Here is a 26,765-nt window from a genome sequence, read left to right on the forward strand (position 1 = left end):
CAGGGGTCGGAGACGGAGAGAACAGGGGTCGGAGACGGAGAGAACAGGGGTCGGAGACGGAGAGAACAGGGGTCGGAGACGGAGAGAACAGGGTCAGGGGGAGAACACGGGTCGGTGGGGGGGGGGGGGGGAAAGCTCTGTCACTTTGTTTTCCTTTTTCCCATTTTTTTTCTGCCTATTTTCCACACCTAACTTGTGAAATATTCCATCCTTTTACACAATAATAACCAAAAAAAGGGCTCTTTTTGATACCAGGAATTGCTTCAGGCACTTATACAGTGCTGCTGGCTCCCCTTTTCAACTGAAGCTTAACTTTGGTATATTGCATGTATAAAGTAGTCGTGACTGGCCTTTCCTTCTGGCTGCATCAATAACCTGTGCAGGTCCCAGTACATTACTAAATTACACCGGAGTTGTTGATGCCAGAACACGCAAGGCCAGGAGAGGACTTTCCTTTCCTCCGGAAGAAATCAGAGCTCACTGCAGCATTTGAAAGCTAGCGTTTTGTAATCAACATACAGAGGATATTTAAATGGTCTTTATATTTCTGACAATGACGGGAGCATGAACAACTTGCTCACATTTGTTAAGTTTATTAGCTCTTTAATCAAAGGTGCAATTTCAGAGTAACATACAGTCTCGTATTACAAGTTGTAATTATAGTAACAGTCATAAATGGTACTGTTTTGGCATTCTAGTCACAGGCTAACATGAGCCAGTCGACACTCAAGCGTCAGACTGTGGAAGTGACTGCACTGTGCTAGCACCATCTCACCGTAGAGCACGTATCCTTCCCTTTTAACCCTCTGGGCTCAGGCAAAAGGTACATTTGCCGACCCCAGCAGTATGTTACTAATGTGCAACAGACGCAATCTTGGCGTACCAAACATTCGCACTCTCTGAGAAAGTACTGTACCATTGCAAGCTCAGTACGAATAGAATCTATTATTTATCTTTTTTTTTATATATTGCTAATACCAGAAATAGGAACAAATATATCCTAAAGTTCTGTGCAAAAAGGGGAAAAAAATAATCACAAAATAAAATCTTTTATCTTTTAACTATTTTGGGGTAGGTTTACATACAAATACAACCTGTTCACTTGTGTTACCCAACGCACAAAATGCTGGCAGCAGCTGTTTCTCTCATGTTTAGCTTCTCAATTCAAGCTACGTCAGTGGTATTGAATGAAAATAGTGCAGTACTTTGAAAATTTTTGAGCTGTAGGCAAGGAGGAAGGAATTAAATGACGCTCTCTCTTTTTTTTTCAAAATCAAGTACATTAATAACGTATTGTTAAATCCCCACTCTGCTCGGCATAAAATATCCTTTCTTCCACTTAAAACAAAACTCTCCCCTTTCCAGCTACCCCTCAAAAATAAACAAGTGATTATGTTTGTTTTTTTTAAAAAACATACTTATTTGCAGCAGAAACGAATCACATCACAACTGAAGGTTAATAGTTTAGAGGCAGATTAGATCCTTTCACATTCTGTCACTCACGCGCTTCATGGATGAGTAGCGGTTCTGTGATAACTGTCCAATGATATGGCAGTGCACGGTCGCTGTGTGTCATCGCTCGTCCTTTGTGCTCCCATCTGCTTGCTCAACAGTCACTGCGCTGCCATTTCCAAATGGCACTTTCCTACCAAAGTCTTTATCTAAGTAGAACTCGGCCCACAACGGGCAGTGGGCTGATGCGACTCCGCCCCATGACCAGCTGTCAGGAATCCAGGGGTTGGTGAGGCCTTCCCTAACAACGGCCCAGTGACCTGCAGGAGAGGGAAAACAAAACATAATTAAGAGGGCCAACAGCACGCACAAGAACAAAGGAGCTGCAGGGAGGGAAAGTAAACCCCTTTTCCTTCTTGACCTGATGTGTTTGGCAGGTGGAAGGGTGGTACAGTGGTTAGCACTGCTGCCTCACAGCAACAGGGACCCGGTGCCGCATAGGAGAGTGTTAACTAAGTGCCCATGGTGTTAAGGGTAAGATCCTGGCACGGATGGAGGATTGGCTGACTGGCAGAAGGCAGAGAGTGGGAATGAAGGGGTCTTTTTCAATGTGGCAGCCAGCGACAAGTGGTGTGCCTCAGGAGTCAGTGCTGGAGCCACAACCTTTCAAATATACATTAACGATTTGGAGGAAGGAACTGAAAGGCACTGTTGCTAAAATTGTAGAAGATACAAAGATATGTAGAGGGACAGGTAGTATTGAGGAAGCAGGGGGTGCTGCAGAAGGACTGGAACAGGCTAGGAGAGGGGGCAAAGTGGCAGATGGAATACAATGTGGAAAAGTGTGAGGTTATGCACTTTGGAAGGAGGAATGGAGGCACAGACTATTTTCAAAATGGGAAAGTTCTTAGGAAATCAGAAACACAAAGGGACTTGGGAGTCATTGTTCAAGATTCTCTTAAGGTTAACGCGCAAGTTCAGTTGGCAGTTAGGAAGGCGGATGCAATGTTAGCATTCATGTCGAGAGGGCTGGAATGCAAGAGCAGGGATGTAATTCTGAGGCTGTATCAGGCTCTGGTCAGAGTCCATTTGGAGTATTGTGAGCAGCTTTGGGCTGCATATCCAAGGTAGGATGTGCTGGCCTTGGAAAGGGCCTAGAGGAGGTTCACAAGAATGATCGCTGAAATGAAGAGCTTGTCGTATGAGGAATGGTTGAGGACTCTGGGTTTGCTCTCATTGGAGTTTAGAAAGATGGAGGGGGGGGTGCTGGAATCTTATTGAAACTTATAGGGTACTGCAAGGCCTGGATAGAGTGGACATGGAGAGGATGTTTCCACTAATAGGAAAAACTAGAACCAGAGGGCACAATCTTAGACTAAAGGGACCATCCTTTAAAACAGAGATGAGGAGGAATTTCTTTAGCCAGGGAGTGGTGAATCTATGGATCTCTTTGCCGCAGAAGGCTGTGGAGGACGGGTCATTGAGTGTCTTTAAGACAGAGATAGATAGGTTCTTGATTAATAAGGAGGTCAGGGGTTATGGGGAAAAGGCAGGAGAATGGGGATGAGAAAACTATCAGCCATGATTGAATGGCGGAACAGACTCTATGGGCCAAGTGGCCTAATTCTGCTCTTATATCTTATGAACTTATGGGTTCAGTTCCTGGCTTCGGCCACTGTCTGTGCGGAGTCTGCACATTCTCCCCACGTCTGCGTAGGTTCCCTCCCACAGTCCAAAAGATGTGCTAGTTAGGTGCATCGGCCATGCTAAATTCTGCCTCAGTGTACTCGAACAAGTGCCGGAGTGTGGCGACTAGGGGATTTTCACAGTAACTTCATTGCAGTGTTAATGTAAGCCTACTTGTGACTAATAAATAAACTTAAAAAAAGCTTTGTATTTTAACACTGAAAGAAAAAAAATTAGGCTCTTCAGCAAAGGCAAATTCAAATCACAGGTAGAAGCGAGCACCAAGAGGTGAAGGTTTTTTTTGCATTATTTAATCTCCAACGCTGTGCAGGTTAGGTTGAATGACCATGCAAAATTGCCCCTTAGTGCCAGAGGGACTAGTAGGAACAGATGTCGGAGTGTGGCGACTAGGGAATTTTCACAGTAACTTCATTGCAATGTTAATATAAGCCTACTTGTGATGCTAGTTAATAAGCTTGAAATAAACTTATTTTCCTGATGGATTTCAGACACACTGAGAAAAAATTTAGCACGGCCAATGCACCTAACCAGCATGTCCTTCGGAGCAGGAAACCCACACAGACACGGGGAGAATGCGCAAACTCCACACAGATAGTGATCCAAGCCGGGAATTGAACCTGGGTTCTTGGTGCTGAGAGGCAGCAAAGCTAATCACTATGCTACCAAAATCACTTTGCAGGAAATGGTGAGACAGAGGAAGATGCTGCCAATGCTCCCGGCAAGAGGAGAAGGTGAATAAATGGTCGTCTGGATTCTTGCAGACTGTTTTCAGTCCTCCCTGGTGGGAAATGCATCTGCTCTGAAGATCAGGAAAGGACAAGTTCAGGTTCAGCTGAGAAACTCCTGTGGAACACAGAAAGAGGAGTGGGCTACTCAGCTCTCTGAGCCTGCTCAGGCATCCACGGTTCCATTTACCTGCCTTGGTTCCATATCCTTTGATCTTCTTGTCTAACAAAAATTGACTGATCAAAGTCCTGAAATCTCTAATTGTCCCAGCACTCACTATCTGATTTCTACTACCTTTTGTGTGGAAAAATGTTTCTTAATTTACCTTTTAAATGGTCCAGCCTTTAATTTTAAGACTATTTCAGCCTCCACCCACCACCCACCAAAAAGATCTGACCTGATTTGATTTATTATTGTCACATATATTGGGATACGGTGAAAGTACTGATGGATGGCACAGTGGTTAGCACTGCTGTCTCACAGCACCAGTGGCCCAGGTTCACTTCCGACTTCGGGTCATGCCTGTGTGAAGTATGCACATTCTCCCTGTATCTGTGTGGGTTTTGCTACCAAATAAACCTGTTGGACTTTACCCTGGTGTTGTGAGACTTCTTACTGTGTTTACCCAGTCCAATGCCGGCATCTTCACATCATGACTACTGTCAACAACACAAACTGCCGGCTCCAAGCGGACAGGATCTCCAAGAAGATTGCGCATATTGACACAGACATCAAATTTCTACACTTTCCAATCACATTTTTTGTAAATTGAGTTTGTGTCTTTACGTGCCCTCTTTGTGAATAGAACTCCCACTCACCTGACGAAGCAACAGCGCCCCGAAAGCTAGTGGCTTTTGCTACCAAATAAATCCGTTGGATTTTAACCTGGTGTTGTGAGACTTCTTACTGTGTTTTCTCCCACAGTCCAAATATGTGTGGGTTAGGTGGATTGGCCAAGCTCAATTGCCCCTTAGCGTCAGGGGGATTAGCAGCGTGATACGTGGAGTTGCGGGCATAGGGCCTGGGTGGGATTGTTGTCAGTGCAGGCTTGATGGACCGAATGATCTCCTTCTGTGCTGTAGGGGTTCTATGATTCTATGATGGGTGGGGAGGGTCGGGCTGTAAAACCCAGCCCCAAGTCACCAAATGATTACATAGCATCATGCCAATAAGTACCACAACTAATGGTAATTAGAAAAGGACATTCAAACAATTTAATCTCCAGTTGTTCGTAACATGTGCAGAGGTTTTACTTAAAGTAAGTAACAAAGCGTACTGTTACTGTGTCTACCAATCTGCCTTCATCAGGTCTGATGCATACCTGAATACATTTTCTTGAGTGAGCGACTGATCCAGATGTTGTCTGTGGACTTGGAACCCTGAGGGTTCTTAGTGCTAATGTTTGTGAAGGTATTGGCTGGAACACAGTGAAGGAACTTCTCTTTGCGTAGGAGGTCAAAATCAGTCACATCAGGTGACAGGTTGAAGTCCCCCAAAATAACAATGTCCTTTTCGCCTGAAAGAGAAACAAAGCACTTTAACAAATTCAGGGACACTGTCATTAACAGCTGTATCCAGCTCATTAAACACTTTAATAGTCAGTCACAAGGGAACATCTGGGTGGAATCACTGATTCTGAATCTGAATTCTGTCTTCTTAGCAGGCCAGAGCTACCACCCAAACTGGCTTTGACTCAATGTACTGTTTTACTTCACAATAGCTTTTAGAGATGCAAACATTCCCCTGCTACTGCTCTGAAGGAACAAACTGGTTAAATCGGCACTTTGGCACAATGGCTAGCACTGCTGCCTCACAGCGCCAAAGACCCGGGTTCAATTCCCGGCTCGGGTCACAGCTTGTGTGGAGTTTACATGTTCTCCTCGTGTCCGCGTGGGTTTCCTTCGGCTGCTCTGGTTTCTTCCCACAGCCTAAAGATGTGCGGGTTAGGCAGATTGACCATGCTGAATTGCCCCTTAGTTGTCAGGGGGACTAAATAGGGTAAATGCATTGGGTTATGGGGATAGGGCCTAGGTGGGATTGTGGTCGATGCAGACTTGATGGGCCAAATGGCTCCTTCTGCACTGTAGGATTCTATGATTATGAAGTCATCTTGACTTGACAGAATGTCACTCTCATCTTCTCCCCTCCACCAAAAATATATTTCCAAAGATGCTAACCAAGACATAGTGCAATATAAGACATGAACAGGCAACTTTCTTACTGATATGTATTAGAGGGATCCTGACCATCACTGACCTCTTCTCCTCTGGAGATCTTCCCAAACATCCCCTTTCACCCCTGCACCCTGACTCCACCATTGTCTCTGACCTCAGTCCTACACTGCCCACTTCTCCCTTGTTTCCACGATCCACAAACATAACTTCTTTCCTATGGATCTCAGTTTTTCCTAGCTTGACTATGCTTTCTCCCTATCCAGTTCCTTCCAATTGAAATCCATGACTCTTTCAACAGTACCTGTGCTTTAACAGGTTCCTGGCTCTGTTCATCTCCTTTTCACCATGGACCATCCATATCTCTATCCCCAACTAGGCTGGCTTGAACATTTGGCTCCTTCCTCGAACAAAGACCGAACAAATCCCACCTGTCACCATCCTCTTTCCCTGGAATTACTCTTACATTGTCCAAATTTTGTTGACTCCCCTCACTTCCTCCAAGTAAAGGGTTTTACTCTGGGTACCCGTGTAAGTGCCAGTTAGTTCTGTCTTCTTTGTGATATATTCTGTGTTCCAGCCTCACTCTGGTCCCCTCCTTCAATGATGACTGTATCAGTGCCACTTCCTGTTCTCATGTCAAACTAGGAAATTTCATTTACATCGCTTCAACTTTCTACTCTTTCTTTGCCTTTCTCAGCCTCTCTACCTCCATTCCTGGGGATAATCTGTCAACCAATCCCTATGTAGTCATACTGACTTCCACAGCTACACCTTGACTACATTGTACCCTGTTTCCAGTTTCCCTGTCTCTGTCACATCTATCTGATGATACTACCATCCACACCAGTCCTTCTGATATATATTCCTTTTCCCACAACCAAAGACTTCCCCACCCCTTCACCCACCCCCACCTCCGAATCTCCACTGGTGGTTGACAGGGCCATCAGCAGTGTCTATTCCATTTCCCACACTTTTCTTATGCCTTCCCCTCCCTTCCAGAACCATAATAGGGTTCCTCAGGTCCTCAACATCCACCCAACTAACCTTCACATCCAGTGGATTCTCCTTCACCGTTCTCCATCAGGATTCCACCAGTAAACTCATTTTCCCCTCCTTTCTTTCTAAATTCCAAAATGACCTGCCCCTCCGGAATCTCTAGTCTCTTCTACCAAAGCGCACTCCCCTTCCCATTTAGCACTATCACGTGCAATTGGAAATGCAACACTTCTCCTTTCATCGTCCAAACTCCTAACAATTCCTGCCAGGTAAAACGGTGACTTATTTGTTCTTTTAGTTGAGAATATTCTTCAATGCTCACAAAAAAATCTCTAAAACTGGAATGATCGTATGGAGATTGGGCGATCAATCTGCACACATCAACTTAGTATGTTAATGTGAAGTCACTTGTCGTTTTAATTTCCTACACTGCTTCCACTCTGATCTCAGCCTCCTATAATCTTCCAAAGTTCAACAGAAACTCCAGAGCTTCATGCTTTGATTAGGCTATTTTACAACTTTCTGATATTTTCCAGATTTGATGAAATGCCACTGACCTGAAATGTTACCTGTCACTCTGCTCACAGTTGCTTTTCTAAAGTTTATTTATTAGTGTCATAAGTAGACTTACATTAACACTGCAATGAAGTCACTGTGAAAATCCCCTAGCCGCCACACTCCGGTGCCTGTTTGGGTACACGGAGGGAGAATTTAGCATGGCCAATGTACCTAACCAGCATGTCTTTCGGAGTGTGGGAGGAAACCGGAGCACCTGGAGGAAACTCACGCAGACACAGGAAGAATGTGTAAACTCCGCACAGACAGTGACCTAAGCCAGGAATTGAACCCGGGGTCCGTGATGCTGTGCGGCAGCAGTGCTAACTACTGTGCCACTGTGCTACTCCTTCTATGCATGCATGAACATCAGTGTTTCATTTAAGGTAATCCTTTTAATAATGGTGTCCTCTATTTAGTTCAGTTTGATTTTAACCCTTCAGATATAACGAATGATATGATCATTTAGAAGTTTGTCATTTATTGTTACTTTTTGGTTTCAAGTACTTCCATCTGCCTTCCCCTTTCTGCAGCAATTCCCTTTACCAATCTGTAAAACAGATTGACCCAACTCTGTACATCAGCACTAACAAGTAAACTTTTTTTAAAAATGTGCACATACATACTATTTTAGGATCACCCCACAGCTACAGGAAGATACTAAGACTGCACGGTAGGAAGAGGTTGACCGTACAGGAATCCCCTGGCTGTGTGCCACAGTCAAACTGATTCTTGATGCTAATACTGGTGAGAATGACAACATTTGGAGAAGTGCAGTCTGGAGGACATCCAAGGTATTGTGGGACAAGTAACTGCACACATCTTTTGGTGATGCTGTGGTCAGAGAACATCTGATACTCAGAGGATAAACAAGCACTTTGGTCTGCCTTCCCCTTCTGCACAAATTCCCCTTACCATTCTGTATAACAGATTGACCCAGCTGTATGCATTGCTCTGTGCATCAGCAGGTATCTATTTAACAATAAGGCAAAATATTTGAGATGTTGAAAATCTGAAATAGCAACAGAAAATGCTTGATTTTAACCTGTAACCACCACCCATGAGTCTCACCTAACTTCCTGAAGACACAGGTCACAAGTAGGCTTACAGTAATACTGCAATGAAGTTATTGTGAAAATCTCCTAATCACCGCATTCTGGCGCCTGTGACAGTCTCACACACAGAGACACACACACACACAGACACACACACACAGAGACACACACACTTTTAGAATCACCCCACAGCTACAGGAAGATACTAAGACTGCATGGTAGGAAGAAGTTGACCGTACAGGAATCCCCTATATTTGAGAGGATGCATAATGTTTAGAAAGTGTGGAGAGATGGAGACATTAGTATTAAAACTCTCTTGTCTCTGTTAAAAATAGGTCTAAAGTTTATTTATTAATGACACAAATAGGCTTATTTTAACACTACAATGAAAATCCCCTAGTCGTCACACTCTGGTGTCTGTTCGGCTACACTGACAGAGAATTTAGCACAGCCAAAGCATCTAACCAGCACATCTTTTGGACTGTAGGATAAAACAGGAGCACCCAGAGGAAACCCATGCAGACATGGAAGAACTTGCAGACTTCAAGCAGACAGTGACCCAAGCTGGGAATCGAACCCGGGTCCTGTGGCACTGTGAGGCAACAGTACTAACCACTATGCCACTTGTTGTGTTGAGTATTTCAACAACAACTTGCATTTATATAATATCGTAAAACACCCGAGATGCTTCAGAGGATCATTATTAAACTATATTCGATACTGAGCCACATAAGAAGATATTAGGGCAGATGACTTGAAGCCCGATCAGAGAAGTAGGTTGGAGGAGCATCTTAAGGGAGGGAAGAGAGAAGTCGAGAGGTCAAGGGCTGAAGATACAACTGCTAATGATGGAGTGTTTAAAACCAGTGATATACAAGAGGTCAGAATCAGAGGAGTGAAGAGATCTTTGAAAGTTATCGAGCGGAGGAGATTACAGAGATTGAGGCCGAGTAATTTGGAAACTAGTTGCATATTTTAAAATCAAACATTTTCTGTTGCTATTTCAGATTTTCAACATCTCTAATATTTTGCCTTAATGTTGAAGAGATATCTGCTGATGTACAGAGCAATGCGTAGAACTGGGTCAAGGACATAAGAACATAAAAAATAGGAGCAAGAGTAGGCCATCGAGCCCTTCGAGCCTGCCCTGCCATTCAATAAGATCATGGCTGATCTGTCGTGGCTCAGTTCTACTTTCCCGCCCTCTCCCCATAACACTTAAGCCCCTCTCTTATCAAAAACCCATCAACCCGCGTCTTAAAAATATTTAGCGAGGCAGCCTCCACCACTTCAACGGGCAGAGAATTCCAGAGATTCACCACCCTTTGAGTGAAGAAGTTCCTCCTCAACTCCGTTCTAAACCGCCTCCCCTTTATCTTGAGGCTGTGCCCCCTAGTCCTACTGTCTTTTTTGAGCGGGAAGAGTCTCTCCACCTCTATCCTATCCATCCCATTCATCATCTTATACGTCTCAATGAGATCTCCCCTCATTCTTCTAAACTCTAACGAGTACAAGCCTAGTTTGTTCAGCCTCTCCTCATAGCTCAACCCCCTCAACTCCGGTATCAGCCTAGTAAACCTCCTCTGCACTCCCTCCAAGGCCAAAATATCTTTGCGCAGGTGCAGCGCCCAAAAATGCACACAGTACTCCAGCTGCGGCCTCACCAATGCCCTATACAGCCGCAGCAAGACCTCCCTACTTTTATATTCAATCCCCCTCGCTATGAAGACCAGCATCCCATTCGCCTTCCTGACCACCTGCTGCACCTGCAAGCTGGGTTTTTGCAACTCATGCACAAGGACCCCTAGGTCCCTCTGCACCGTCGCCTGCTGCAGTTTTTCGCCACGTAAGTAATAATCCTTCCTACCATTATTCCTACCAAAGTGGACCACCTCACACTTGCCAACATTAAATTCCATTTGCCATTTCCTGGCCCATTCGCCCAGCCTATCCAGATCCTTCTGCATACTCTCTACACCCTCCGCACAATTTGCCGTTCCCCCAATCTTGGTGTCATCAGCAAATTTCGACACCCTACACTCGGTTCCCTCCTCCAAATCATCTATATAAATGGTAAAAAGCTGAGGCCCCAGCACCGACCCCTGGGGCACTCCACTAGTCACCATCCGCCAATCCAAATAGCACCCGTTGACCCCAACTCTCTGCCTCCTATTTGACAACCAATCCTCTATCCACGCTAACACCCTACCCCCAACTCCATGTCCCTCGACCTTCTGCAATAACCTCTTGTGAGGTACTTTGTCAAACGCCTTCTGAAAATCTAGAAAGATCACATCCACCGGCTCTCCTCTATCCACTGCCCTAGACACATCCTCATAGAACTCCAGTAAATTTGTCAGACACGACTTCCCTTTAATGAAACCGTGCTGCATCTGCTCTATCAAGCAATTCCCTTCAAGATGCCTCGCAATTTCCTCCTTAATGACGGATTCTAACATTTTACCTACCACAGACGTTAAACTAACCGGCCTATAATTCCCCGCCTTTTGCCTGGCACCCTTCTTAAACAACAGCGTAACATTAGCCGTTTTCCAATCATCCGGCACTTCCCCGGAATCCAGCGACGTCTGGAAAATAACCACCAAGGCATCCACTATCACCTCCGCCATTTCTTTCAGAACCCTCGGATGCATTCCATCCGGTCCTGGGGACTTGTCCACAATCAGCCCCTCCAGTCTGTCGAGCACCACCTCTCTAGTAACAGTAATGTCATTAAGACCCTCCAGTCCTACCACCTTTCCATCGCTAACACCCGGCAAATTATTCACATCCTCCTCCGTGAAGACAGAAACAAAAAAGTTATTCAATACCTTAGCCATATCCCCATCCCCTACCACTAGGTCCCCTTTCTCATCCTCTAAAGGACCAACGTTCACCCTAGCCAGCCTCTTCCTTTTTATATATTTATAAAAACTCTTGCTATCCTTTTTTATATTAAGCGCTAGCCCAGCTTCATAGTTTCTCCTACCCTTCTTTATCAACTTCTTTGTCAATCTTTGTTGACATTTAAACCTCTCCCAATCCTCTTCTCGCCCACTACTCTTAGCTACTCTAAATTCCTCCGCTTTTAATTTAACACTTTCCTTCACCTCCTTTGTTATCCACGGCTTATTACCTCTCCTCCTACGGTCCTTTTTGACCATCGGAATAAATTTCCGCTGAGCACCAAGAAAGATCTCCTTAAAGATCCTCCACTGCTCCTCAGCAGACCCTCCCTCCAACGCGCTCCCCCAGTCCACATTCGCCAATTCTTCTCTCATCCTACCGTACTCCCCTCTATTCAAACAAAGTACGCGTGTCCGGGAACCCACTTTCTCCTCCTCCATCTGCACCAGAAACTCCACCATACAATGATCACTCTCCCCAAGAGGATCCTTCACCGCAAGGTCCCTAATTCTACCCACCTCATTACATAGCACCAGATCCAAGATAGCTCGCTCCCTTGTCGGCTCCAACACACACTGTTCCAGGAAACTATCCCGGCAGCATTCCAAGAACTCCTCCTCGAGCCCACCGCGTCCAACATGGGTCGACCAATCAATATGCAGATTGAAATCCCCCATAACTACGGCCATCCCATTCTTGCACGCCGCACTTATTTGCGCGTTAACAGCCCGCCCCACCTCCAGATCATTATCCGGGGGCCTATAGACAACACCCACCAGCGTCTTCCTCCCTTTGCTGTTCCTAATCTCCACCCACAACGATTCCACATTCTGCTCCTTGGCTCCAATATCATCCCTTGCTACCACCGTGATGCTATCCTTAATCAGCAGAGCTACGCCCCCCCCTTTTACCTCCTGCCTATCCTTCCTAAACACTTGATAGCCCTGTACATTCAGCTCCCAGTCCCTGTCACCTTGCAGCCACGTCTCTGTAATGGCCACCAGATCATATCCATTTGTGTCGATCTGCGCCACCAGCTCATCCACTTCATTCTGAATGCTTCGTGCATTCAGATAAAGCGCTTTCATCCCAGCCTTCACCTGGACCCTATTTGCCGTAACGCCACCAACCATACTCACGCCCCCTACTCCCTCTATTATTGGGACATCCTCGGCCTCTTCCCTTACCTGTACCCTCTCCTTAACTTTAGTCCTCAATGTGTTACACAGAATGGTAAAGGGAATTTGCTGCAGAAGGGGAAGGCAGACCAAAGTGCTTGAAACCGAAAGATAACAACAATAAAAAAACTTCTAAATAATCAAGTCATTCATTATATCTAAAGGGTTAAAATCAAACTTAACTAAATGGAGGACACCAACATTAAAAAGATTACCTTAAATGAAATTCTGATATTCATGCATGTATAATATAGACAACACAGTGGCTAACCAGGGACCCGGGTTCAATTTCCAGCTTGGGTCAATGACTGTGTGAAGTTTGCATGTTCTCTCCATGTCTGCGTGGGTTTCTTCCAGGTGCTCTGGTTTCTTCCCACAGTCCGAAAGATGTGCTGTTTAGGTGCATTGGCCACGCTAAAATTCTCCCTCAGTGTACCTGAACAGGCAACAGAGTGTGGCGACTACAGGACTTCATGGCATTGCTAATGTAAGCCTACTTGTAACTAACAAATAAAATAAAAGTTTATTTATTAGTCACAAGTAGGCTTACAGTAATGCTGCAATGAAGTTATTGTGAAAATCTCCTAATCACCACATTCTGGTGCCTGTGACAGAGTCACACACACACACAGAGACACACACACACTCTTTTAGAATCACCCCACAGCTACAGGAAGATACTAAGACTGCGTGGTAGGAAGAAGTTGGCCTTACAGGAATCCCCTGGCTGTGTGCCACAGTCAAACTGATTTTTGATGCTAATACTGGTGAGAGTGACAACATCTTGGAGAAGTGCAGTCTGGAGGGCATCCAAGGCACCGCGGGACAAGTAACTGCACACCATCTTTTAGTGATGCTATGGTCAGAGGAGACTTGATACTCAGGATAAACAGATGTTTGTGTAGCCACCAGCCATGAGTTCCACCTGCCTTCCTGAAGACATGGGTCAAGGACATCTATGAGGGGATATGGAATATTTAGTGGGGTGGGGAGTTGAGGAAGTTAGTGTTAAAATCCTCTTGTCTCTGTTAAAAATAAGTTTAAAGTTTATTTATTTGTGTCACAAGTAGGCTTACAGGGGAATTGAATACAAAAGCAAAGGAATTATATTAAATCTTTACGCTGCTTAGGGCTCAGTTGGAGCAGTGTGTTTGGTTCTGGGCATTATCCTTTGGGAACAATGTCAGAACCTTAGAGAGAGAGAAGTGGGTGTTACCAGGCATGAGGCTCCTTATGGTCTGGAGAAACTGAGGCTGTTCACATAAAGCAGAGATGGTTAAGGTGAGGTGTTCAAAATCATGGGCAATTTGTTAAGAGTAATTAAGGAGAAACAGTATGCCAGTAACCAGAGGACACAGAGACTACACAAAGAAACATTTTTTTTTAAAAGCAGTGAGCTGGGATCTGGATCTGGGGTCTTCCGGAAAGACCAGTGGAAACAAACGCAGTTACCACATCAGAGGAATTGAATAAATGTTTGAACTGGCAGTGTTATGGGAAAGGGGCAATAAAGTCCGGCTAATTGAATGTCTCTGCACTGAACCAGCATGGCTATTAAGGCTGAATGGCCTTCTTCCAAACTTCAATGATCATGTTATTTAAATTGGGTAAAATAATTAACAGAAAGCAATATTGTGCCTTTGGGATTAAATTCTGGTGGCAGCAATTGGAATGAAATCTGACAAATATTTCCTTTTCATTTTTAAAATAACTTGAAGCCTTCCAACTGAAATGTTTTTTGGCTAAACTACAGCCAAAAATACTAGCAGGCACAACAAATGACCTATTAAATATCAATTTTCTGGAACTGTAAGCCATCCAATATCCTCACAAGAAAAACAGTCTTTCATGTCCAACCAGACTCCTCCACTGAGGACAATGTAAATAACGTAATGTTGGGTATAGTGGCTGTTAAATTTATCATAACCCTGCAAAAAAAAAACCTTGCATTTCTGTCATTCCTTTCCCAATCTCCACTGAAGCACTTTATTGTTAACGGAATTTTTAATAGTGCAGTCACTGTTGTAATGCAGCAAAGGGTGCTATAGAGATGTGCACAGCAAGATCCCACAATGACACACAATGTGATAATAAAGAGATCATTTGTTTTTGTGATGCTGGTGGAGGGATAAATATTGGCAGGACACCTTGTTTTACAAACTAAAGGTAGCAATTTTTAATAGCCGTAATTAAATGATAAATGAGATTGATTTTAAGGACAGTGTGGGAGTCCAGCAGTTTTGTATATTAGAGTAGAATCTAATCAGTGCAGAAGGAGGCCATTCAGACCATCAAGTCTGCACTGACTCTCTGACAGAGTATCTTAGCCAGGCCCACCCATTGCTCGATCTGCGTACCCCATGCATTTAACCCGCTCTGCACTGTAGGGTTCTATGATTCCAATTCCCCTAACCTACACATCTTTGGACACTAAGGGACAATTTAGCAAGGCCAGTGAACCTAACCTGCACATGTGTGGGAGGACACCCACGCAGACATGGGGACAATGTGCAATCTCCCCACAGTCACTCACCCAGGGCTGAAATTGAACACAGGTCCCTTGCGCTGTGAGGCAGTAGTGGCTAACCACTGTACCACCGTGCTGCCATTCAGTTAATAACCTTTGCAAATATTGCTTTTAACATATTAGGTTTAATACACTGGGCCTGGGACCTATTCTGCCATTATTCTTCAAAGTTGATACAATATTAACTACTGGTTGAAGTTAACTAAAAACCACCGAAATATTCCCCATGTACAGATGATAGTTAGGGTGTAGAGAAAGACCAGCGTACTATAAGGTGGGTCCATTCAAAAGTCTGACAGCAGCAGGGAAGAAGCTGTTCTTGAGTTGGTCGGTATGTATGTAACATAGTGTCCTTGCAGCAAGATTTGTGCCTTCATCCTCCTCACCATGAACTTAAAGGACGGCTGTGAGGTACTGGACGATGGAAAGGAATCGATAGGAGCCAACTTCTGCATCATAGAGACAACAATCTGCTTCAAAAAGACGACCACCATCCCAGTACCTAAGGAAAACCAAGCAGCGTACCCCAATGACTATCAGGTGGCTCTGACATCCATCATTATGAAGTGCTTTGAAAGGCTAGTCATCATTCCAGCCTCCTGGACCCACTACAGTTTGCCTACCACCGCAACAGGTCCACGGCAGACGCCGTCTCCCTGGCCCTGCACTCAACCCAAGAACACCTAGATAATAAAGACACCTATGCCAGACTCTTTTTTATTGACTACAGCTCAGCCTTCAACATTGTTATTCCACAAAACTCATCTCCAAACTCCGTGGCCTGGGCCTCAGCTCCTCCCTCTGCGACTGGATCCTGAACTTCCTAACTCACGGACCACAATCAGCAAGGACAGGCAACAACACCTCCTCCACGATCGTCCTCAACGCCGGTGCCCCACAAGGCTGTGTTCTCAGCCTCCGACTATACTCCTTATACACACCTATGACCGTGTGGCCAAATTCCCCTCCAATTCGATTTGTAATTGGTCAGATCTCAAACAATGACAAGACAGTATAGGAATGAGATCGAGAATCTGGTGAACTGGTGCGGGACAGTAATCTCTCCCTCAATGTCAACAAAACAAGGGAGATTGTCATCGACTTCAGGAAGCATAAAGGAGAACACGCCCCTGTCTACATCTACAAGGATGAAGTAGAAAGGGTCGAGAGCTTTAAGTTTTTAGGTGTCCAGATCATCAACAACCTGTCCTGGTTGTTAGTTACGAAAGTTCATCAACACCTCTACTTTCTCAGCAGACAAAGGAAATTTGGCATGTCAGCTACGACTCTCATCAACTTTTACAAATGAGCCATGGAATGCATTCTTTCTGGTTGTATCACAGCTTGGTATGGCTCCTGCTCTGCCCAAGATCGCAATAAACTATAAAAGGTCGTGAATGTAGCCCAATCCATCATGCAAACCAGCCTCCCCATCCACTGACTCTGTCTACACTTTCCGTTGCCTCGGCAAAACAGTCAGCACAATTAAGGACTCCATGCACCCCGGAAATTCTCGCTTTCATCTTCTTCCGTCGGGAAGAAGATACAAAAGTCTGAGGATGTGTACCAACCGACTCAAGAACAGCTTCTTCCCTGCTGCCGTCAGACTTTTGAATGGACCTACCTTATAGTAAGTTGGTCTTTCTCTACACCCTAGCTATCACTGTAATACTACATTCTGCATTCTCTCGTTTCCAGTGCACTTTGTCTGTGTAGCACGCAAGAAACAATACTTTTCACTGTATGTTAATGCACGTGACAATAATAAATCAAATCAAATAAACGTAGAAAACAGAAACCTAAGTAGTCTAATTCAGCTCTTTGAGCCTGCTCTGCCGTTCAATAGCTGATCATTAAATTCAATATCCTGATTCTGGCTTCCCCCCCCATATCCCTCAATTTATTTAGCCTCAAGAACTATACCTAATTTCTTCTTGGAATCACATGTTTTATACACAACCACATTCTGTGGTAGTGAATTCCATAGTTTCACCACTCTCTAGGTGAAGAAATTTCCCCTCACCTCAGTCCTAAAAGGTTTACCCCTTATCCTCAAACTATGATCCCTAGGTCTGGGCTCCCCCCACCATCGGGAACATTCTCTCTGAATCTACCTGTCTGGTCCTGTTAGAATTTTATACATTCCTACAAGAACTCGTCTCACTCTTCTGAACGCCAACGGATATAATCCTAACCGTCTCTCTTCATGACTAAACGTCCTCAGGTTAGAAGGGGAGGGAGTTGAAAGAAAAATAACAGTTGCACAGCTGCTGTGCCACAACCCCGATTCCTCATGAGAAATCACTCCAAGGGATTAGGTGACGGAGATATTTGTTTTGGAAAGAGGGCAGTGCTTTACCTTTCAGGGTTTCCTGAAGAGTGTCTGTAAACAGCGAGACATAATGGCCGTCAGTGTGAGATCGCTCTTCCCCAGGGACCGCTCCTTTCAGGTGGATATTTACCAAGGTAACATTGATTGTTCCAATCTATTGAGAAAAACAGACAAGTAATAGAATGGGAGCCACTGGACAGTTAAGGCCAACCGTCTGATTTCATACTGGAGTCGACAGCTTAACCTCCAAGACACAACTCTGGCCATCCCTGAAGGAAAACAGTCAAAAATGGCATTTGATGAAAAAAATGGAGCCGATTCTCCCAGCCTGCCTGTGCACTTCTAGCAGTGAGGCAGGCTGGGAGGTATCAGCGGAGGCCGTGTATCGGGCTTCCCGTTGGGCAGCACTGCCTCCGCGCATCTCCAGCCACCAGATTTCCGGCATAGTCAGCTCCACACCAGAAATCAGAGCGGAGCTAAATAAATTATTTAAATCGCGATTTGCATTTCATTAGCAGGCCCGGGAATGAAGTCTCTGGGCCCACTAGCCTCCCCCCACCCCACCTCCCTGGCCAGGGGCGTTTCACTCCAGCGGGGTTCACAATAGCCCTCCCCCCTCCCCACTAGGGAGCTGGTGTGAAGGGAGGCCATGAAGGTCCCCCCAGGAGGTCGGGGATAAGGCGGGCCCCCTGAGCACTGGCAGCTTGGCTGTGCCAGTCTAGCCCCTTGGCATCAGGCAGTCCAAAGGGGTGGGGCCTAATGGGGCAGGGTCTCTGAGGGAGATTGGTGGGGGGGGGGTTCCCGCTGCTGGTCTGCACTCAAGCAGAGTGACAGAAGGAGGGAGACCAGCAATCGAGGCTGGCCATTAGGGTTGGGGGGTGGGTTGGGACTGTGGGGTCGGGGTGGGGGGTTCGGGGCTGTCGGTGGAGCTACTGCACATGTATCGATCTTGGCACATGCGTAGTGGTCTGCTCAGCCTTACGTTGCCGGCTCTCCAGTGGGTCATGCTCCCAGCTTTTCAGCGTGATTCACACTAGAGCACTCTGTGATGCACAGAGTGTGGGAGATTTTGAAAATCCTGCTAAAAAAGACAGCAGAATTTACTCCAGTTTTTACGTGATTCGGTGCTTGGAATTTTTGGGGGAGAATTTCATCCAATGTGTTTTGTTTTTTTTGTGAATACTTTCGTTTGTTAGTTGTGGAAGCATTGGAAACAGTTAAAGGCTGTGCGACGGGGAGAGAAAGTTGAGAAGTCATGTGCTAAAAGATCCTGAAATACATCCAAGCCTGGCTGTCAACCCTTTGAATGGCTGGGAGTGGGTGAACACTGAAAATGGGTTACCTCTATAAACATTTCTGTATAAGGAGATTACAGTAAGACAAATCCAGTGCATAATCCCAAAAGAATTTATTGCAATTGACATAATAAATTTAATAAGTACAAGTACAGAATAATAACTTTATGGAGACTTGCATGATCTCTCTTTTCATAACTTTGAATTTAAAAAGCTCAGCTGGTAATACTCTAGTCTGAGTCAGAATGATGTGTGTTCACATCCTACGCCAGAAATCTGAACACAGAATCGAGGCTGAGGCTTCAGAACAGCACTTACGGGAGATAAATCAGAAAATGCTGGAGAAACAGCCTGCATGTTGCCCAGATCCTTCCGAACTTGAAAATTCCCACAGCCTCTTCACATGAGACTTAAAGAAAAATGTGTGCTCTCCACCAACCCTCCCCCACCCCGTGCCAGAGATAGTCGTGAGCTGGGAGGTCAAAAGTTAAGAGGCGGGCTTGAGAGAGGGTTCAGAGATCCAAGACACTGAACCACATGAGGAGGGGTATGGTGGCGTAGTGGTTAACACTGCTGCCTCACAGCGCCCTGGGTAACTGTGTGGAGTTTGCACTTTTCTCCCCGTGTCTGTGTGGGTTTCCTCCGGGTATTCCAGTTTCCTCCCACAGCCCAAAGGTGGACATGTTAGGTTGATTCGCCATGGTAAATTGTGCCTTAGTGTCAGGAAGATTAGCAGAGTAAATAATTGTGGTTAGAGGGATAGTGCTTGGATGGGGTTGTTGTCGGTGCAGGTTTGATGGGCTGAATGGCTTATTTCTGACTGTAGGGATTCTATGTCTCCGCACTCTGACAGCATCTGTGGAGAGAGAATAGAGCCACAGATGCTGTCAGACCTGCTGAGTTTCTCCAGCATTTTCTGTTCTTCTTTCAGATTCCAGCATTCGCAGTATTTTGCCTTTACACTAAAGTTAAAGTTTACTTATTAGTCACAAGTAAGGCTTACATTAACACGGCAATGAAGTTACTGTGAAACTCCCCTAGTTGCTACAGTCTGGCACCTGTTCGGGTCAATGCACCTAACCAGCACATCTTTCATAATCTGGCAGGAAACTGAACACCCAAAGGAAACCCAGGCAGACACTACAAGATCATGCAAGCTCCACACAGATAGTGACCCAAGCCGGGAATCAAACCTGGATCCCTGGCACTATGAAGTAGCAGTGCTAACCACTATGTTACCCTGCCACCCCCAGGGAGGTGTTGCTTTTTGGGTGAGATTTTAAACCAAGGCTCAATTTGTTTTCTCAGTCGGATACAGAAGATCCGGTGACACCACTTTGAACACTTCTCTGCCTCACCCTTGAGACTGAACAGTTCCATTGCTTTCGAATTTATGTTTTCCTGAATCCACCCAACCACCACAATGACAATGGGGTCCTCTCCCTCCCACTCCAAGTACTTCTTCAGCCACAAGGAATCCTTGAATCCTAAGTTCAGTGCATATACACAATCTCCTCCATCCTCACAACCTGAATCATTCCAAGGGAATTTGTTTTTAAAAAACAGATCTTACTTGAAGAAATTGTTTTGACACTGAATAGAAATGGGTATCAATGGGGTGGCACAGTAGTTAGCACTGCTGCCTCACAGCGCCAGGGACCCAGGTTCAATTCCAGTCTTGGGTCACTGGCTACGTGGAGTTTGCACATTCTCCCTGTGTCTGCGTGGATTTTTTCCGAGTGCTCTGGTTTCCTCCCACCGTCCAAAAGATGTGTAGATTAGGTGCATTGGCCATGCTAAATGGTCCCTTAGTGTCCCAAGATGTGTAGGTTAGGGGGATTAGCAGGGTAAATACTTGAGGTTACAGGGAACAGGTCAGGCTGGGATTGCCCCTTAGGGTCAGGGAGATTAAGTGGGGTTACAAGGATAGGGCCTGGGTGGGATTGTTGTTGGTGCAGACGCGATGGGCTGAATGGCCACCTTCTGCACTGTGGGAATTGTATGATTCAATTGTTGTTACCTTCCCCAGTTGGCACAACCAGAAAGTCATTGTGCACACTGGAGCTATGGACTGCTTTAATTGGAATGGTTGGAAAATTAAACCATGGTGCCTACATGTGCTCCCAGTTTAGAATGGATCCCTCCCCCTCGGGCACTGCCGTGTCCGATGTTAATTTGCAGGGTGAAGTAGGGAACTGGTGGAACCCATACAGCTGCTCACAATTACTTAAGAAGCCAACACAATCCTTTCGGAGTGCCATAGGAGCAGAGGTGTTGAACAAATAAAAAGGTATTCACCTTGAAATGTGCAAGATAAGGTTTGGAGATGCAGGGTTTCCCATTCCCGTTGCTTTGCGCGCTCTCCAGAAGGTAGGCAGTTTTCAGCTCCACTCCAGCACTGCTGTCCCAGAGATAACCAGCATACCCCATACTCTGAAAAAACAAAACGTTCATACATCTCAACAGACAGAGACCAGTTGAATCGAATTGTTGCTCTCTGAACTTGCTCTCTTATATAAGGATGCATTTCCACAGGCAGTTTCTATTGCTGCATCCAAGTGATGATTCTTCAATTGTGAGTCTGAGAAAGCCAGAAAATAATTTGCACCTACACAGCAGCAATCATTACCCCTGGACAATCAATTCTGCTTTGTAGCAATTTAGTTCGATTGCTGTTGCAATGTAGGAAACGCAGCAGCCAATTTGCACACAGCATGCTCTCACGAACAAAATTAAATAATGACTGCAATAATGGTTGAAGGATAAACATTGGCCAGAACACCAAAGAAAACTCCCTTACCATTTTGTTTAAGTATTCAACCTTTTATATCAAATTGAGAGGACAGCTGTGTTGGCATACAAGCTAGAGAGAGAAGATGCTTCATGGCCAAGTAAGATCCTGCCCTTAACATAATAGTTCCATCTGCTATTGCTTCCTAGAAAAACAATCAGGAGTGGAAAAACAGGCTGATTTCTTCTTCTTTTTCTCTCGGTCAAATGTCAACACCCCCTAAGCAGCAAGGTCCAAGGTCAGTTAACTCAGCATAACAAGAACCTTCTGGTCTGCATTACTTAATAGGGTAGTCAATTTACTCATCCGATTTAGAATCATACAACCACCGAGGTATTATTGTTACGACACATACTCTGTACACAGTGCACTACAGAAATTTGTGTAGGCTCCTTTGATAGAGTTTCCTAAACTCATGACCACCACGGCCAAATAATAGAGAATGGGGTAGGTGAACACCAGCCCCTCCACATTCTGTGAGTCAAACACCATTGTGATTCGGACATACGTCACTCACTGTCCCTTCACTGCTGGGGTGGGGGAGGAGGGAGGGGGTGTCAGAGTCTTGGAACTCCTTGCCTAACACCATTGTGGGAGCACGTTCACCAAACAAACTGCAGGGGTTCTGGGAAAAAAACAGCTCACAAACACTTTCTCAGGGTAACTAGGAATGGACAATACACAGTGAACACTGATATCCCAAAAGTTTTCTTTTATTAAAAAGGTCTCCTAAGGATGAGCTTCTGAATAAAAGTTAAGTGATACCCAAGATAGGAATTACTGTCTCAGCACACTCCCAATACTCTACATGATTTGACGAAATTTTGATTACTGAAACAAATTGCCAAATGTTATGATTCACCGGCAGTGAAAGCACAGAAAAATGGCCAGCGTTACTACAAGCATCATGAAATTACAACAGCCACTGCCAAATGTACGAAGTTGCCACCACAGAGAACAATCCCTGAAATATGTATCACTACACATTCCCTGCTGTGACCAGGGGAAGTTAGTCAAAACATTCACACAACATCCTGGCAGCTGGACTCTGGGTCAACAACACTAAGGTTTCCCTAAGCACAGTGAGACAAAGCAGATCTCAACCCAACAAACAGCAAGAACATATGACCAAGCAGACTGAAAGAAGCTGCCATTTCAGACCAATGAATTTGGTTGGATTCAAACCAGGCAAAGGTAAGGAAAACGCAACTGACCCCTAGGCTTTGATGTGAAGAGCCTGCCCCCTGGTTCACAGATGAAGAAAGGATGATCACTTAGCAAATTAAGTACGACTCTCACCAACTTTTACAAATGCACCACAGAAAGCATCCTTTCCAGATATATTATTTGGTACGGCTCCTACCCTGACCAAGGCCGCAAGAAACAGCAGAGTTGTGAACGTAGCCCAGTCCATCATGCAAACCAGCCTCCCATCCATTGACTCCGTCTACACTTCCCATTGCCTCAGAAAAGCAGCCAGCATAACCCGAGGACCCCATGCACCCTGACATACTCTCTTCTACTTCTATCCGTCGGGAAAAAGATACAAAAGTGTGAGATCATGCACCAACTGACTCAAGACCAGCTTCTTCCCTGCTGCCGTTAAATTTTTGAACTTTATATTAAGCTGGTTCTCCCTACATCCTAGCTATGACTGTAACACTACATTCTGCACCCTTTCCTTTCCTTCTCCCCTATGTACTCTATGAATGGCATGCTTTGTATAGCGTGCAAGAAACAATACTTTTCACTGTATCCAAATACATGTGACAATAATAAATCAAATCAAAAGTAAGGTTGAGGACTATGGTTCAGCAAAAATCTAACTGCATACAAAAAACTATCCTTAATTAAATGGAAATCAGCTGGAGTACTGTCTGACAGCAAATATATTTTCAGCATTAAGCATATTTTCCTTTTATAGGGGAAGGTGAATCAGAGATTTTGTTTTTGCTTCACCTGACTTTGGACATGCCTGGAATTTACAAGGGGCTGCCAACCTGGAAAAAAAGCAAGGATAGATAGATTTTTGAACAGTAAAGGAATTAAAAGAGCTATGATGAGCTGGCGGGTAAGTGGAGCTGAATCCATGAAAAGATCAGCCATGATCTTATTGAATGGCAGAGCAGGCTCGAGGAGCCAGGTGGCCGACTCCTGTTCCTAGTTCTTATGTTCTGAAAATCACCACCAATCATACAATTCCTACTCACTGAAGTTATGAATTGACCACTTTTCTTGCAATTAACCTAAAGAGGGAAGGGTGAGGATCAGATGACCAAAAGTTTGGTCAAAGAAGGAGGTTTACAGAGTGTCTCAAAGGAAAGCAAGGTGAAGAGGCCTACGAAGGTTTTATTAGAGCTTGCAGTCCAAGCAACTGATGTTTATCAGGGGTGGAGTGATTAAAATCAGGGATGGTCAAAAGGTTAGAAAGGGACTGACTCAGTGTGCAGAGAGGGTGAGATCAAAGTTTGATTTTTTTTTGAGGAAAGGGGTAATGATGGAAGATAAAGGAGAGAAAGAACTGTTAATAATATCAGCTACCATGAGGACCAGAAAGAGAAACTGGATGTTCAGCATTTCAGTGGGCATAGGGTCAATGATGCAGGTGGACCTCAGGAACAAGTTGATCTTGGAGGGGGCATGAGGGGAGTTGGGAGAAAAACTAGAGAAAATTGCATACAGGGTAGAAACTTTGGAGAGATGTGATGGAGGCAGCTGATTGGATTGTCGTGAACTTTGCGACAAGGTCGTCCACGAACTCCTCGCAATGATTGTTGGATGTGAAGGTGGAAGAGACAGAGCAGAGAGGTTTAAGAAGACAGCCAGTAGCAGAGAAAAGAAGCCAGGGGTTACCTTTGCGCTCCAGGATGATCCAATATGAACAACTCGAGCAGATGCGAGCAGGAGCCGACAGTGCTTTATTTGTCCCAGACTTATGTGCCAATGAATGGCTAAATCAGTAGTCCACCATGTCCTTTAAAGTCTGCATCCTTTGGACTTAGGGGAGCAGAGATTTGGAACTTACTGCCAAAATGACCAGGGTGAGAGAGGTTAATGGTTTTAATGGAGATTAGGACATCAAAGGTGGTGGTGATCTGAGCAAATCTGAAGCTGTAGTAATGCAATGGAGAATGGGGGATCAAAGGCTAGACAGTTCCAATTTTCAAAGTACAATTCTAAGTAAATGAAAGGATACCATAAGACCATAAGATATTGGAGCAGAATTAGGCCATTTGGCCCATCGAGTCTGTTCCAGAATTCAATCATGGTTAATATGATTCTCATCCCCATTCTCCTGCCTTCACCCTGTAGCCCTTGATCCCCTTATTGATCAATAAGCTATCTATCTCTGTCTTAAAGACACTCAATGACTTGACCTCCACAGCCCTGTGGCAATGAGTTCCACAGATTCACCACCCTCTGGCTGAAGAAATTCCTCATCTCAGTTTTAAAGGTGCATCCCTTCACTCTGAGGTTGTGCCCTCTAGTCTCTCCCACTAATGGAAACATCCTCTCCAAGTCCACTCTATCTAGGCCTCTCAGTATTCTGGAAGTTACACCTTTCCAGGAGCTGACACAGGAGGAGGTAGGATTGGGGGGGATGGAAAGAGAATGTGGTTAGTGAGTGATCCAAGGAAGTTATCAGAGAGGGCTTTGAGTTGATATGCTGGGATTAGCAAAACCACATGAAATGGCAAGAATAAAGTGCTGGCCGTGAACATGGGTTGTGGAATTTATACTGAAGGAGATTCAACTATGAGGGAAGTGAACTCAGGAGGAGTTTAAAGAGCATTACGAGTTGAGATGGAGATTAAAATCTCTGAGTAACGATATCTCAGAAAATACTTTTTTGCAGCAGGGAGAGTGGGGGAAAACAATGATTTTGAATGAGAGGTGAGAAAAGTGAACAAGGTGAGATGCTCGAGAGGAGGAGAGAATCCCAGAGGCGTAAGGAGTCAATCCAAAGTGTGATCTGATGATAAGTGCCACACCGTTACCATGACAAGTTGATGGTGTAGTGGATGATATAGCCAGGTGAGAAAGATTCATTAAAGTGCAAAGGGTCATCACCCTCAGCCAGGTCTCCATTAAGTTCATGATGTTGGTGCCATCATTCACAGTACATTCATGAATGGCAAGATTCTTGCTCAGAAGTGAACAGACATTCTGGAGGGAGATGTGTAGAGGTGCAGTGAGAATTGACCTACTGGCAGAATATAGAGAGCAAGCAGTGGGAGGGCTGAGTCGAATCGAAAGGTGTTTGGTTAGATCAGGCCCTTGCAGGGAAAGTCAGTGAGAAAGTGGAATGAAAAAATTGGGAGTTGCTGCTTGTAATAAGCCAGTGTCAAGTGCTTTGATGAGTCCTTTGGAGAAGACTGAGAGAGACACAGAGGAAACTGCTGTACTGAGGGGCTGCTATATCAGTACAGTGCAGGAGGAGAGCTTGAGTGTTGGCAAAGCCGTTGATTAGGTGAGATATTTGACTGAGGCCCTGCTTGTCTCTAGGGTGCACAAATAATATCTCATGATGCTGCTCATCCTTCAACCATTTGTGTTTGTACAAATTGACTGACACTTTTGCCTACAGGAGAAGCGACTGCACTTGTAAATGGTTAATTGGCAATAAAGTAGTTTGGGCTAGACCGAGGATGTAAATGATGCTATATAAATGCAAGTTATTTGTGTAAAGTGCCACTATTCAGCATGTTCGTTGGTTAGATTGGAATACCAATGGTTTTTTCCCTTAGTCATACTGAACCAATGTTCTTCAAACAGAAAATGGCAGGAGTAGGGAAGAGGACAGAATAAAAAACAAATACCATAGCGGATCACGGTCATCCATCATCTTGCGAGATGCACTTGCGCATAAAAAAACATAACATACCATATGTTTTTCATACCATAATGTTGGAAACAAAGCCTTACTTCAGCATAAAATGGGGGCCAATAAGGTGGACATCAGAAGAAGACTTTGCTACAGCCGCACAGGCAATGCCAGTCAGAAGTATGTGCTGTATAAACAGGGCAACATGGTGGCACAGTGCTTAGTACTGCTGCCCCACAGTACCA

General features: G+C 44.9%; 1 protein-coding gene across 1 annotated transcript in view; it reads right to left on the minus strand.

The window, feature by feature from the left end:
- Positions 1-577: 577 nt before the first annotated feature.
- The window catches only part of eepd1 (endonuclease/exonuclease/phosphatase family domain containing 1), a 103,734-nt gene continuing 77,546 nt past the window's right edge, over positions 578-26,765 (minus strand). The window contains exons 4-7 of the mRNA XM_080203775.1: positions 21,203-21,337; positions 17,637-17,763; positions 5,207-5,401; positions 578-1,772 (exon numbers count right to left, since the gene is read on the minus strand). Coding sequence (XP_080059901.1) covers positions 1,573-1,772; positions 5,207-5,401; positions 17,637-17,763; positions 21,203-21,337 — 657 coding nt within the window. The 3' untranslated portion in view covers positions 578-1,572. The remainder of the gene's footprint in view (positions 1,773-5,206; positions 5,402-17,636; positions 17,764-21,202; positions 21,338-26,765) is intronic.

This window comes from Carcharhinus amblyrhynchos, chromosome 2 (genome assembly GCF_965287045.1).
Source record: "Carcharhinus amblyrhynchos chromosome 2, sCarAmb.v2.hapA, whole genome shotgun sequence".
Taxonomy (NCBI): Eukaryota; Metazoa; Chordata; class Chondrichthyes; order Carcharhiniformes; family Carcharhinidae; genus Carcharhinus; species Carcharhinus amblyrhynchos.